This window comes from Enoplosus armatus, chromosome 14, assembly GCF_043641665.1.
Source record: "Enoplosus armatus isolate fEnoArm2 chromosome 14, fEnoArm2.hap1, whole genome shotgun sequence".
NCBI lineage: Eukaryota > Metazoa > Chordata > Actinopteri > Centrarchiformes > Enoplosidae > Enoplosus > Enoplosus armatus.
The window spans coordinates 5,009,119-5,023,448 of record NC_092193.1 but is presented as its reverse complement, the minus strand read 5'-3'; the positions used below and the strand labels follow the sequence as shown (position 1 = coordinate 5,023,448).

Genomic DNA, 14,330 nt, shown 5'->3' with positions numbered 1-14,330 from the left:
CATCCCCCCAACATACGCACAGTAATGCAAGCTAGATTGCTATATCTACTCCATATGTTATCATCTTGAAGAAAATTTGGAAGAAAGCTATGAGAGAATGGTTTGCTATGTTGCTATGATAATTTTTTCTTTTCATGAAAAGACAGGTTCAACCTCTAAATTTGGAAGCTGCTAGGTGGTTATTAATATGACGGGAGAGAGCAGAAAGTAAAGCGCATCAGTACACCGCTGTGAGAGGTACGTATGGAAAAGAGGGGAAAAGACATGAAACAACAACCTGGTGGAGTAAAAACTTCCAGATTCCTTCTAAACCGCATTTCTTTTCATTGCTGAACCAAATCTAAACATGTGTTTTGCATTTTTGGCATCTATGGTGTCTTTTACATATTTATATGTCCCCACTGTCAACAGACTGTAAATAGTTAAGAGGTAATGACTAAGTACCTGGATGGCCTGGCCGTGTATTTGTTGGCCTCAGTACCTCCTCCGTGTCAAATCTACTCATTCCACACAAGGTCATTTCAAGTCAGATGCAAAATACTGCACAGCTACAACTCTGTAAAATGGTTGTAAAGAGGTAATTGTATGCAGTACCAAGGCTGTGATAACCATATAAATTTAAAAGGGTGCTCCATCTGCCGTTCTTCTCTCTATAACTACAGAAATGGTTTATATAGTGACCTTGGAGCTACCAGGTTCCATCTGATATTCTAATCAGAAATGGCGTGGCTGTGGTTTCCTTTCTGAAAGTGTTTATTCAAAATAGGGGCAATAAATACAATTTACTGCCCCTTAGGACAAAATTACCTTAATATCCTGTATCTGTGAGGGGTTGATTGGGTGGCTGATAAGTATAAAGACTCAATGATTACCTCTAGAGGTGCTGAGACGTCTGGCTTCCCTTTGCAGCCTCTGGTCTTTTGTAAAGCACCTCCTCGTCTGCTATCAGTTTTCACGGCTTAAAAACGTATGTTAGAGATACGAGTGGGGGTGTGCCCTTAAGAAAAGGTAAAAATAAATAAATGTCGAAAGCAATTCCTGGTGGCTGCCAAAACAAGTTTAAAAAAGTCCTTTCAAAAATGAAAACAGAAAAGAAGTTGCATTGGCGACGGAACCTCATAATTTCAAGCTCAGTATAGTAAAGATTGATGCTGCTGCTGCTGTGGAGTCTAATCAACACGATTGTCACCGTAAAAGGTGAAGTTGTGGTACGATGAAGAGTGCAACCCAATATGACTAACAAAGCTCAGTGTGCAAACATGAACCAATCCTACAACTGGTGGGAACTTCATGGCAGAAATGCCGACTGTTTTTCATCTTACTCAAGCACGAGAAGCTGCTTTCGACAAGTGTTTCCAGTGCAGCGTTCACACTACGAGCAACACTATAAATAAGTGGCTGCAAGTCAAATGAAATCCTGTAGAGGTAAACATCCGGAGAAATATCTCACATAAGTTGGCCAAAACTTAATTTCTTGTGCTCACCGCTCATCAACAGCCAATCGGATGTCTGTGTTTGTTTCCCTTGAGATGTGAGTTTGTAACATGCTAATAAAAATGGAGCTATCAAATACAGCCAGTCAAAGCTTTCAGTTCTCTACAACTGTCAAATAAATGTCTTAAAACCGACGCTGGGTCAATGGCTCATCCACAGTTCCACAACTTTTTCTATAAGTAAGGTTTCCTTTTTATAACTTCTTACTTATAATAACTCAAAATGTTGGTAGTGGGGCGGTGGACATTAAAACACAGGACTTGTACAGTAGCTGCATCCATCGTTAGAGGTTAGCGGAGAGTCGAAGCATTTTAAACACTGATCATTATGAACCTGTGGGGTTAAAGGCCAATCACACGAACCAAAGCCGACACAATGTAATGGGAAAATGTCCGACATAAAATACCACCAAAATGTTCTGCTGCAGTGAACAAACCAATATACTTACATATAAATGTACAAAGTACCATATGAGCTAGATAGAAGCCTCTGTACCTTCTTTTGATATGTTGGACTACACTTGAACCCTCTCATTGCTTACAAAGTTCACAGCACAGCTCAAAGTGAGCAGCTGCCCGTTCTCCATCCATCATTTTGAATGTCGTCGACGTTTGAAAAAGGCAGTCCAGTCAGAAGACTGGAAGTCAAAGAAAGAGTTTCACGCCAAACAGAGATATCCACCAAACAGATTTCCCCTTGTTGGATATTTATCCTTTTGGAAAGAAGCTCTTCAGATTTTCTAATTTAAATCTACAACATCCACTTTAAAAACACCATCCGTCGCTTTTTAAAGAAACTCAAAACGTTTCCAATAACGACCACGTCGCCCACATACACATTAAAAAGTGAGTTTCACCCAAAACGCTGAACCTTTGGTCCACAACTCCTTATAAAAATACTATAAAATGTTTCTGAATGCCATTTTTTCATACGTTTCGGTATAAATATGGAAAAAAAATCTATTCTACTGTGCAAGTGAGAGAAACAAATGACTTTTTGACACTTGAGGGTAGGGGAGGTATCTTTTTGTACAAATTGCAGAAATTCATTGAATGAAAAAGCGCTCCCGCTGCACCTCGTTTCACAAATACTGTATACAGCATTGACCTCGAGTGAAATGTTCATGATGATAAAAAATGAGAGATGAGAAGGAGAATGAGCATATAGAGGCCCTTGCTACCACTCCTTTCCTTTCGTCTCAGATGTGGCACGTACAAAACCTCTCAGTCCAGAGCGTCTCATTGTCCACTCGTTACAAAAGAAGACACACCTTAATAGTTTGTGTGCATTGGCACTCTGGTCACTAACTGCACCACTTTTAAGAAGCTCTGTCCCACATAAATCAAGGTAGATCTTGTAAGCAATGGCCACTGGGCAGGTTTTAGTGAGGAAAACGGATCAAAAAGTGCCAAATATATTTATAGTCCAAGCTGCCCCGTTGCTGCAATACATCGAAACAAACAAGTCTTTACAGATCTGTGTGTATGCGTGTGTTTTTTGCAATATGTGAGAGTCAGAGTGTGGATTACAGGGCGGTTTGCTGTAGGTCACTGTACTGCATCGCACTGTATAGGTTTATACCAGGAAATAACTTTAAAATCACCTAAATCTCCATTTGCACTTATTTACAGAGGTGGGAGGAAAATGTGATGGTCCAAGAGCAAGACAAGGACGGCAGGAAGAAAAGGGTTCCTCTGCTCCTCCTCAAGCTCCTGGTGCTCTTCTTCTCTTTTTGTCTCTTTTCTCTTGATTGTGTCTCTCGCTGTTGCCTTTGTTGGAGCATAAAGACTGCACGCAACAGAGGGTCTGCGCAAATGTCTGTGAACGTCGCTTTGCACATGTGTTACATGTATTGCTGCTAACTGTATTATATGCGATGCTGCTAACTGCTGTGCATTGTTGTGGTGTTTTACTGGTTCCAAAAATGAACCAAATTCCATGCACTGGATGTTACGTAATTTATTTTTATACTTATGCATGTTTTTGTTTTGTGTGTAATAAGTACTGCTGCTGCAAAAAGTAAGTCAAAGAGTGTGTGTGTGTGTGTGTGTGTGTGTGTGTTTCTCAAACATGAGTCTGCATCCGCTGTGTGTGTCTTTGGGAATAGTCAGAGGGTGGAGACGAGTACGAGAAGCGAGTGGAGCTGCCATACTGCCCCAGCCCTGTTTCAGGACTTTGTTGTCCCGGCCCTGGCCCCGGACCCGGCCCCGGACCCGGACCCGGCCCCGGCCCGGTCCCTTGTCCTGTTGGATACATCTCATAGGCTGGCCCTTCCTCTATGGGTGGAGCAAAGCCCATGCGGTAGCTGGGATACTGGGAGGGGTATCCGTAGTTGTCATAGGCCAGCTGGGTTGTGCTTTCCAGCAGGCCGCAGTCTCCGGGGTAATCTCCAGGTGATTGAAGAGCTGGATTGGGCGGGGCTTGCTGGCTCTGCGGCGCCCTGGAGAAGGTGTTGAACTGGGCGTAGGTGGCATGGGACATCCTGGAAGGTGGGCGGGGGTCGTAGCAGCCTGCCCTTGAGCCTGGTACTGCGCTGGGGGGAACAGCACCACTGGCGGCTGAGGGTCCGCTGGAAGTGGCACCGGCTGGTCCACTGTTTGGGTTCGGGGAGCGAAACTCTCCCTGGTAGTGGATGGCGCGGGACTGGGGGCGAGCCTCATCGTGGGTGGTGGCTCGGACGTTGTAGTAGCCATTGGTTGGATCCTGTGATCAGAGGTGAGAATATTAGTCTTTCAGTCCGATTGACAACTGGTCGGGTTAGCTTGACATGACGCAAGCAATGGCAGTTCTTTGGCCGTACAGTATAAAGCTCTGTAAGGGCGTCAATCACAAAGACAGACTGGGAGCTCCACTGTAGAAGTCCCAGGAACTATGGCATTTTTCTTACATCCACAACAAAACATTAAAAAAAAACCCACAACTGACATTAAATACAGTAAAAAACTTAAGTCAAATCAGGATAAGCTCTCTGATGAAAGCATGTTTTAAATAGAAATTTGAAAAAGATAGGGACTCAACTTCATTTTCTGTAATAAAGTGACTCTTTACACGTGTCTCCGATTATATCATACTACATACTTCTCATACTGTATGTACTGTAAACTGTCAGTCACATTGCAGGCTGATGTGGTTGGTGATGTCGGTGCAGTTGGTGGCGTGCTGTTGTTCATGCTACGTCCAAAAATGTAATGGTGTGTGAGTGATGCAGCGCACAGTGTGTGTATGAACGCGAGACATAATGATGCAACTTTACCGGGATAAACATGGTTTCCAATGCAAGGTGACAGGAAGCTCCAGCTAATTCTGGAATAAAAGTTCTCTTAGGCCTTGAATCTGTTTGTTTCTTTCTATGGTTTGGTTAGTTTGTGAAAATGAGGATTAAAACCCCATAATAAGGAGATTTTAGCTCCACTATTGCTTGAGGAAACCAAAATGAGGGGTTGACCCAGCAGAATCCTGCAAATGACGCAAAAATAATCACCAATATCTGTTTCTGGGAAGGCCAATGAAAACCAAGCTTTTAACTCGTATGCAAATGTCGAACCTGAGGAAAAAGCAGGAACTGGTAATTGGTACTTATTGATGGATACGACCACAAAGTTGATGACACATGATATGTCTGTGCACCATGCAGGATATAGTTCAAGATGCTGTCAAAATGCTAAAATGTGAGCAGCCATCTCACCTTGAGCTCGTACTCCTCCCTGGTGTCGCTCTCGCTCCTGATGTCCTGCTTCAGGTCCATGTCGTCTTTGAACGGCTGAGTGGAGGGAGAGAGGGAAACAGAGGGCAGAAACTAAACCATCAAACAACGAAACACACACACGGAAAGAGGGAGGGTGAGAAAGGAAAGGAGAAGGAAGAGAGGGAGGGGAGAGGAAAACAGAGTTTCAGGTTTTTCATCCCAAGAGAGTGGAAGACGAGAAACGGTTCGTTGTTAGAAAAAAAAGTTTTGGACCGAACTTTAAAACCGATCCAAAGGAGTCTCGTCGATTTGATTCTCTGGGACTTCCAGGGTTGAACGCTTTTCTAAAAGGAGCACAATGTTAAAGAGTGTGTGTGTATATGTGTCTGTGTTGGTGTCTGTTATTTCTGTGAGTGCTTTCATGTGTGTGTATTATCAATTTCATTTGCATTGTGTGTATTCACAAGGTTGTATGTGTATGTACCATACTTCACGGTGTATCTGTGTGTGTATGTGTGTATGTGTTTTACTGAGTACTTTCAAGTGTGAATATGTGTGTGACTGCCTCTCCTGCCATGTCGCCCTTTGTGTCGGTGTATGAATACATTTAAGGCCATTGACCCATACACCTCCTCTCCACGGCCCCCGGTGACTCAGACTCACGGAGTACATGGCCTTGACCATTCGGGTTGCCGTGGAGACGTCGGCCGCCTCCTCCTCCAGGCTGTGGGTCTCTTTGTTGACCGTCTCTACCTTGATGTCTGGTTTACCGAGGGTGACACCCCGGCGACCTGGAAGAAAAACACAACCTCCAGTCATATTCTGGGTCAACGTCAAGATGTGTTATTGATTTATTTAACAGTCTGGTTTAAACAAAACTGCAAAAACAACGACACTTCATTCTGTTTAATGCTGCCTTCGTCTGACTCTGTCCCGTCCATTATTTGCTTCGTTCCTCTTATTTCTGTCAGCTGATAATGGTGCATTAAGCAGTTTGGCAAGCTGGCAGCCTCAAAAGGCAGAAAGAGGTAGCGACTTGAATTTTGAGGACTTCAGTATTCACAGTGAGGAAATGAGACGTCAGAAAACTGCACGCTCCTTTGGCATAACCGTCTTTTTAGAAGCCCCAGGGTTGAAAATGAAGAACACTGAATGAACATGAACAAATATTGTTGCTTTCTGTCAGAAGGTTTTATGATTGTTGATGATACTTTTTTTTTTAAATGCACGCACTTAACGTGGACTGAAAGCCAATATTCTGTTCATGAACGTTAAGCCCCCTCCTGTACTGACTGTGGGACTCCTAGTGGCGGTTTGAAAAAGACACTGTGGGATTGTTTTATTTTTCTACAAACAAAAGCTTCTTTAATGCTGCATTAGGCCATTTTGTCTCAAATGCCAGAAAAAGGTATCTGAGGACTTTATCACTCAGAAATCATCAACAGTATTGTAATGTAGTCTCTTCAATATTTGAATACATCTTAGTTTTTGGTGGAGCAGAAGGTGGTGAAAACATTCAGCAATCATTTAATACAAATTTCTCTACATTTCTTTGTTTCGGCATTGACCAAAAATACTACATGCAACAGAAAAATAGATACAATAATCTGAGCAAAAAGCTGAATCTACAGCATTTTAAGCCCCTGTCAGACATGCACCTTGTTACTGTACATGTACATGTGCTGGCAAATTTACATGTGTCATATTTGACTAATCGCCAGAGCCACTTTTATATAAAAGTCACGACGGCAATCTTATTAGGTTGCACTTAATAATATTTCCGTAACACTTCCAGCATCTGACGTCTAAATCAAGTGCTGTCACATTAACATAAAGGCTACGGCAGCACAAGGTTAAATACGCACAGGTAGAGATTAAACACATTTTACGTCATTTCATTAAAAGGAGTTAAAAGGATTTATAAATAAACAGGTATATTTCTTTGATAAATGTGCTTTTAATGTGTGATTAATGTTGTGTGGTTTATGTTTGTAGTATGTTGCTTTTTATGACCATTTTAACATATGTAAAATGTCTTTGAGTACCCTGAAAATTATTATAACATCGCCTTGTGATAACACTACTCATTTTAATTGATACATCCCCAGTCAATATTTGTCAACATGAAAAACTCTCTTCCAAAAGCAAAAAGTAAAGATTTAAATCTGTGAAGTCTTGAGCTGCATCGTATAACAAATGAGAGACCGCTTATCTGGGGAGTTTGTTTAAGTTTCTACTTTTAAACGATCTCTTTTCTGCGGTGGTGTTATCAGCTCTGAACCAGAAGACGTACTCTTATCCCTGGAAAATCCCTCTGGGGACTCTGCCAGTCACCTTCATTGTCTTTACCACTTTGCTATGGAGCAGCTCAAAACTAAACAACTTAAAGACTCCACATGTTCTTAGCTCTGGTCTGAGGAAATGTGGTTTGTGTTCATAAATGCTAATTGGATTGCCGTAGGCTGTTGAAATAACATATAGGAATCCATCATTTAAATACTATTCACCTTGAAATGCTGTTGTTTTCTGCTCTGTTATTTATGTACTCTATCTAGTGTATGAGCCGCATATAAATACGATTTATTTGAAAAATAATCATACAATTCCATGTCAGTAGAATAAAAAGGGAAACGTATAGTAGGCGTTTTAAGGCAGTTTGCCATATTATATGAATATTCATTAATCTCATTTGAATAAAATGCTATTCGGCTGGCATGTGCTCCTTTCTTCAAACGTGGAGAGGCAGAATGACAGATAGGGAGAGTGGATGAAAGAAAGGCTGATAGACACATACAGTATGTGTGTGCGTGTGTGTTGGGGCAGACACACACACACACACACACACACACACACACATTAGAGAACCAGTGTGTGCACTCACTGCCTTTGCGTTGGCGGTAGAGGAAGAAGGCGAGCGCCACTAGAAACATAAGCAGCAGAATGGAGGAGCCCACCGTACCACCAGCGATAATTCCCACTGGAACAATATCTGAAACGAACACAAGCAGAAAAGGGTCGGGGTTGAGGGACAGCTGCTGCCTCATTGTTACAGAAAAACTGCACGGATGTTGCTTCGTTTAAGCATAAATCCTGTTGTGTCCTACAGTAGCTTAATACTGGATCTCTGAGGGCTGGTTATGTTGATAAGGCATGCGAGTCAGACAAGGGATAAAAAAACGCTGTTGGTGTACATGTGAGGACAAATCCAAGCTCTGTCTCTCTCCCTCTCTCTCTCTCTCTCTCTGTCTTTTTCTCTCGAAGATGTTTTGGTAGATTTTCTGAAGCCTGCGAAATCTGGCAGCTGAAAGAATAAGAGCCAGATAAGACTGACAGAGCATGAAGAAATCATTTTCTCAATGTAACGTGACGTACCAAGTTCTCAAAATAAAATGTGGAACCATCCACAATGGACTTAGAACTATCTGTCTGTCCTCCAGCTGAGGCCACTGCGTAATAATCTTGCTCAAGGGCACTTCAGTTTGTAAGAAAGAGAAGAGCATCTTAATCTGGGACATTAAAGATTGTAAACAAACGCTGTTTTTCTTACAGTCTGTTTTTCAATAAAATACATTATTGTGAACCTAACAAATGAGATCAATCAATTTCCTTCCTCATGAAACATTTGCAGTCTGTATTGTGTCCTTCATGTGCTCGTGTGCATACTTTAAAGACTTTTCTTTAATGTGATGCCTCTTAAGAGTCTTTACTGCTGCCAAATGTGGATGTGCAGGTGTAACCATGGATGTATTCAGAGAGCTGGAGTGGAAAGTCAGCCTTAGTACAAATGTCCCAATAGGCAACAAAAATATCCCCAATGGCCCAAAAGCATTTCCTCATGGGCTGCTATTATAAAAGTGACGTCTGTAAAACTGCTGAAAGCACAACTTAAATGCCCAATGAAGGAATGAATGATCTTTGTATGATGAATTATGAAACCACGCCGATTTATGACTGTAATCTTTCTGCATGAAAACACAGCGCTACAAAGCAAACCAGGAGAAGTTGCTCTGGGAATGAATAGGAGCCGTATCCCGGAGTCCTGCATCCACGTCTCATAATACATCCACGAATAGAACATGGCATAAAAACAATACGTGGACCCACTTATCAAAACATTTCTCAGCAGCGTCACTAATGCTAAAAACGTCACAGGGTACCTTTAATTTACCAAACCCTTAGTTACAGTATGATGGTCCTAATATCATTTGCCATAAAACACTTTGCTGCCGTCGACTAATTTGTCACTTAAAGTGGAGCAACAACTGTCGACATGATGTTAATGATACTTCAGAAGAGTTTGTCTTGATCTGCTCTGTTATGATGACAAACACCAGAAAAAGCACTCATTAACTGTGTGACTAACTACGACATGATGACTATGCTGCACTGCCATATTCAACCCACAATCCTCCCTTTTTTGCGTTTTCCGTACCCGTCTCCTCCAGGGTGATGATCATGGTGCCGGGTCCGAAGGAGTTCCAGGCGGTGCAGTTGTAGGGCGAGTGGAAGTCAGACTCCATGACGTTGTTGATGGTGAGGGTGGAGAGGACGGCCCCGCCCTGCGATGGAGGTTTACTCTGCTCCACAGTGTACCTCTCCATCAGGGTGCCCTTCTCCTTCTCCCACACGTTCTCCTTCCACGCCCAAACCTGGAACACACAGAAGGATTATTTAGCGTCTAGATTTTTGTCTGAATTGAACAGGAGGCATTGGTCTTAGATGTTGTTGAGTGGAGCTGGAACAAATAATAGAGGGGAGGATGGAACAACACACTATATGTAGTCAATAAAGTTTTATCATTAGTCTTACATTAAAGCTACAGTAAGCAATATTATGAAGGTGCTTTTGTAGTCTTTTATTTACTTTCCTTTTGTGTTTTTAATGTACGTACATACCTGTTCTTGAGTTTGTGTTTTGTACTGTCTCTTGTGTATTTGTTGTTGAGTTTTAAGGCCCATCTACGGACGGGCATTGCAAATTAGCTTAGCTTGTAAATGCTGTGGTGTGTGGCATTGATTTATGCTACATACTTGTCCCTATACAAATACAAACATTAAATAATAAATAAAAATCTATGTTTTACCTATACATTTAATCATAGATTATCTACTAATTATATCCTTTATATTGTTTTTGACCTGGTGTTGTGTTTTTTATCATACTGTCGTCTCTTTTGTGTGTTTTAAAGCATTATTTAAATGTGGTCAATAAAGTTTTATCATTATCACGAACACATACATGTGATCAATGGCCACTTTGTAGGCAAAACTTGCTCTCAACCTCATTCCATGTGATCTGCCACTTAACAATGGATTGCATTAAAATGGTAAAGCAGGTGTACGTCAGTTTAGGATTAAGTTAAGATCAAAGGCTTGGTTCATCTGTACGCTAAAACATTTGTAAATCTATAAATCTGTTCCTAATCAACACAGCAGGAAAAGTCCTTCAAGCCGATAGGAGCTCTGTATTAGTGTGATGAAGATGCAATTTCCAATATGTTTTATTTGATTTTTATCTAAACTCTTTGCTGCTGCAATCACCCGATTCCCCCTCAGGGATCAATAATGCTAATTTCACTTTGTCTTATCTTATGTAGTATTAACCAAGACTCACACACACACACACACACACACACACGCATAATCACAAGTAAACATTCAGCGAACAGATGGGCTGGTGTTAAGAAAGGTTAAGAGAGACTAAAGCGAGTCTGGGCAGGAAATATATTTTAAGCAAAACAAATTATATTCTCACACCTTGGTATGGTACTTTTTCTCCTGGTGCAGTATATGCCTAATTAAAATTTGTGCAGCAACTTTTCAGGCTGGGAAAGAAAGAAATTCCTCACAAATAAACCAGAACACACACACAGAGTGCAGCAAGTGTACATGAGCGATAAAAACTCAAGCAGGTTTTTCTACTTAAAATCTGCTGAGCTTGAAATTTGAGGGTATTAAATATGGAGCAAGGCGACATCAAATATACATAGAGTCATATGTTTGAGCTAATGTACCTTTTAACCTGGTTTGAAAAAAAAAGGAAAAAGGAGAATGTGATCAAGAGTGGATGAAGGAGAAATAAAAAAAAAAAAGCCCCAAATCGTCAGCTTTTTTTTTCTCTCTCTGACAATCTTACATAACACGTCTTTTCTGTCCCCACAGTCGGCCCCTCAAAATCCCTCACTTTCTTTCTTTATCGCCTTTTCTCACAATAATTTTGTTTTGCACCACCACTGTCTGTATTTCTGTCTCTCCCTCTCAATTTCTCATTGCCTCTTTTGCACACACACACACACACAGACACACACAGCATCATACTCCATATTTTATAAGTCCTTGTGTCTCTGCATTAAGCCGAGACTATAATGTCGTATCACATTATACGCTCTGAGCTCTCTGCCAGTGCAGCAGGGGGCTGAAGCTTCCTAAAAGCTCTGATTTCTGTCATGTCGGCACTGTACAATTGGATAATTGACGCTGAAAGGTACAGAATTTTACTCTCCCTCCATCTCTCTCCCTCTCATTTCAATCTGTTTCACCCCCACACTCTCCCTCTCACTCATAGCCTTCAAACTCAAATGTCGTTACTAGATTTCTTTCCATTTTCCAGCATTCTGATATTCCCCCTTTTTTAAAAGGTTTATATCACATACCATACCACTTTCCTATAAAGAAAAGATGGTTGCCACTTTGAAACAGATCAGTGAATTGGAACGGTTTTGGCTGGTGGGTCCAATTCATACCAAAATTAAGGTGGTATGGATGCTACACTGACCCTTTCATGGTGAGCATAGCTAAATAACTGTTTCTAAGTGGTCTTAAAGCCACCATATGTAGAATTGTATGTGATTATAGCATCTTTCATTATATTCTGATGGCGTTTTTTTGTGGAAAATTGAGACAATTCAGGTGAAAATGTGTCCAAAACATTCACAATCATACATCTACACGAAGGCACACCTCAGCGCTGCTCAGAGGAGCACCTTTAGTGCACCTTTAAAGTTGTTTAAGAGGTGAAAAATATTACTCACAGGATTCAAATCTTTCACAAACAGAGCTCTCTAACCTCCAGACCAGCGGCTCAACGGGCCAGAACCCACCAAGGTGATACATCAGAGGAGTCACAAGAGGATTAACAGGATAGTAAAAGAGAAAAAACATATTTCTGCCGGACAATGTGGCTTTTTTAATTAGCAAAATAAAACAAAATGAGAAGGAAGAATCCATCTTTGGTTGGACTGATCACAACCCATCGACAAGTGGTCAATGAAGGGCATAAATGTGATTGTCTCAAGGGTAGACAGTGAATAACATGACTGGGAAAGTTGACATGTCTTACAATAGTGAGTCCCAACCAGGGGTACCTGGAAGGGTAGCAAACAGCTACAAGTAGTGACCGAGGCAAAACACTGACAATCACTATGTCAGACAATCGCTACGACCTGAGTGTCTTACAGGCTCCTAAGAGAAGAAAAAATAAAATCCATGTCATTAAAACTACAAAGGATGCTGGATGCTTTCTAATAATGCTGTAAGTTAGAAGGTTGAGTTTTTAATACTGTCTACTGGCAAACAAGATATTACAACATTTGCTGCGTCACAGATCAGCTGGTGATTGCCTGGATATGGGATTCCTACTTTTATATTACCTTTGTCTTTGCAATATTTCCATATTTCAAAAAATGATGTAACGCACTCCCCCTAGACTATCCGAACATTAAACAGTTATTTAATACTTTAATAAACATGTGGTGACCCTAGAAGGCGTGTTCTTATCTGCCGCACTCAAACACTTGAACACTGTGAACATGTGTGCTGTGCTGTGTGTCTCCTCTTTCATTTCAAACACCACAGCAGCTGTTTGATGAGTCACACCTTCCACCACAGCGGAGGAACAGATCGTTCTCACATACTCGTGACACAGTTGGAGAACAAAGCCACTTGTGCCAATCGTTTAGCTAGTGAACACAAGCTAAAGAGAGGAAGTAAAAAAAAAACGTTTTGTTTTCAGTTGCTGTGATCAGGATTGTGTTTGAGGCAGACGCAATCTGAAAAGGTCGAGCACCTCTGCAGCAGATTACAACTTCCAAGGACTTGCACTTACAATCTTATCAGGTGGGGGGGTGCTCGCGATGTAACACTTGATCTCTCCTCTCTCCCCTCTGACAGCGTACTGGACTGGATCACTGGAGATGATCGGGGGGCCTGAGCGAGTGAGGCAGGATGAGACAGAGATGGAGGAGACACATAGAGACATAAGAGGATTACTACAACAAATCATACGGTTTGAGAAGTTCACTAACGTTGAACCAGCGACAAATCAACAAGTCATGACCACATTAACTCTTACTACAAGAACCATGACCACCAGGGAGAGGATTTTACTTTATATTTGACAGCCTGGTTCCAGACCTCTAAATCACCGCACACATTTATGATTTTTTCAGCATTTCGAAGCAGGTCAGCTGCTGAGCTCATTGACGTCTGTTTCCCAGTTGGAAAAACAACCAAGCCAATCAGAGCTTTGCAGGTGGGATTAAAAACACCTTCATGATCCGGAGCTAGAATCCATTCACAGAAAAAAAAAAGAGATAAGCGTGGATGAGATCGACATAATCATACAGGTTGTTGTAAGTCAGCTTACAGGAAGAACAAAGTTGCCTGTAGCGACAGCTATGGCAGCTTGACTGAGAGGTCAGTCACTAACTTTGAACTTTCGAGTTCACTCTTGACCAATTGCAAATCATCTCGCCAAACGGACAGTGAAGGTGGATTTATACTTCAGAGCTACGCCATGGCTGATGTGGGCCCCCTAAAAAGTCTGACAAAATCACAGGACTTTGGTGGCCGCAGAGATACCACAAGGAAGTCGAAGAAAGACTCATTTGATGCTTTTCGGTAACACATGTCCAGCAAAGACATCTCCGCTGGAAGCTGCTCACTGCAATATTGTCACTCATTTTGCACAATGAATGAATGAACATAAACACAACAATTGCGGAGCAGTAGTCTCCTGTTCAGTAATCGGTCATGGTGAAATAAATAAGTAATAAGTTGCCTGGATGTAACTCCTTACATGTATTGTTATATATATGTGTGTATCACAAAATAAATGAAAGACTGTAAACCCAGTTATTGTGAGGAAAGTAATT

At 41.5% G+C, this 14,330-nt stretch overlaps 1 protein-coding gene across 1 annotated transcript in view; it reads right to left on the bottom strand.

Moving 5' to 3' along the window:
- Window positions 1-3,558: 3,558 nt before the first annotated feature.
- kirrel1b (kirre like nephrin family adhesion molecule 1b) overlaps window positions 3,559-14,330 on the bottom strand; it is a 63,564-nt gene continuing 52,792 nt past the window's right edge. The window contains exons 10-15 of the mRNA XM_070918919.1: window positions 13,283-13,383; window positions 9,612-9,828; window positions 8,061-8,168; window positions 5,843-5,970; window positions 5,180-5,254; window positions 3,559-4,197 (exon numbers count right to left, since the gene is read on the bottom strand). Coding sequence (XP_070775020.1) covers window positions 3,559-4,197; window positions 5,180-5,254; window positions 5,843-5,970; window positions 8,061-8,168; window positions 9,612-9,828; window positions 13,283-13,383 — 1,268 coding nt within the window. The remainder of the gene's footprint in view (window positions 4,198-5,179; window positions 5,255-5,842; window positions 5,971-8,060; window positions 8,169-9,611; window positions 9,829-13,282; window positions 13,384-14,330) is intronic.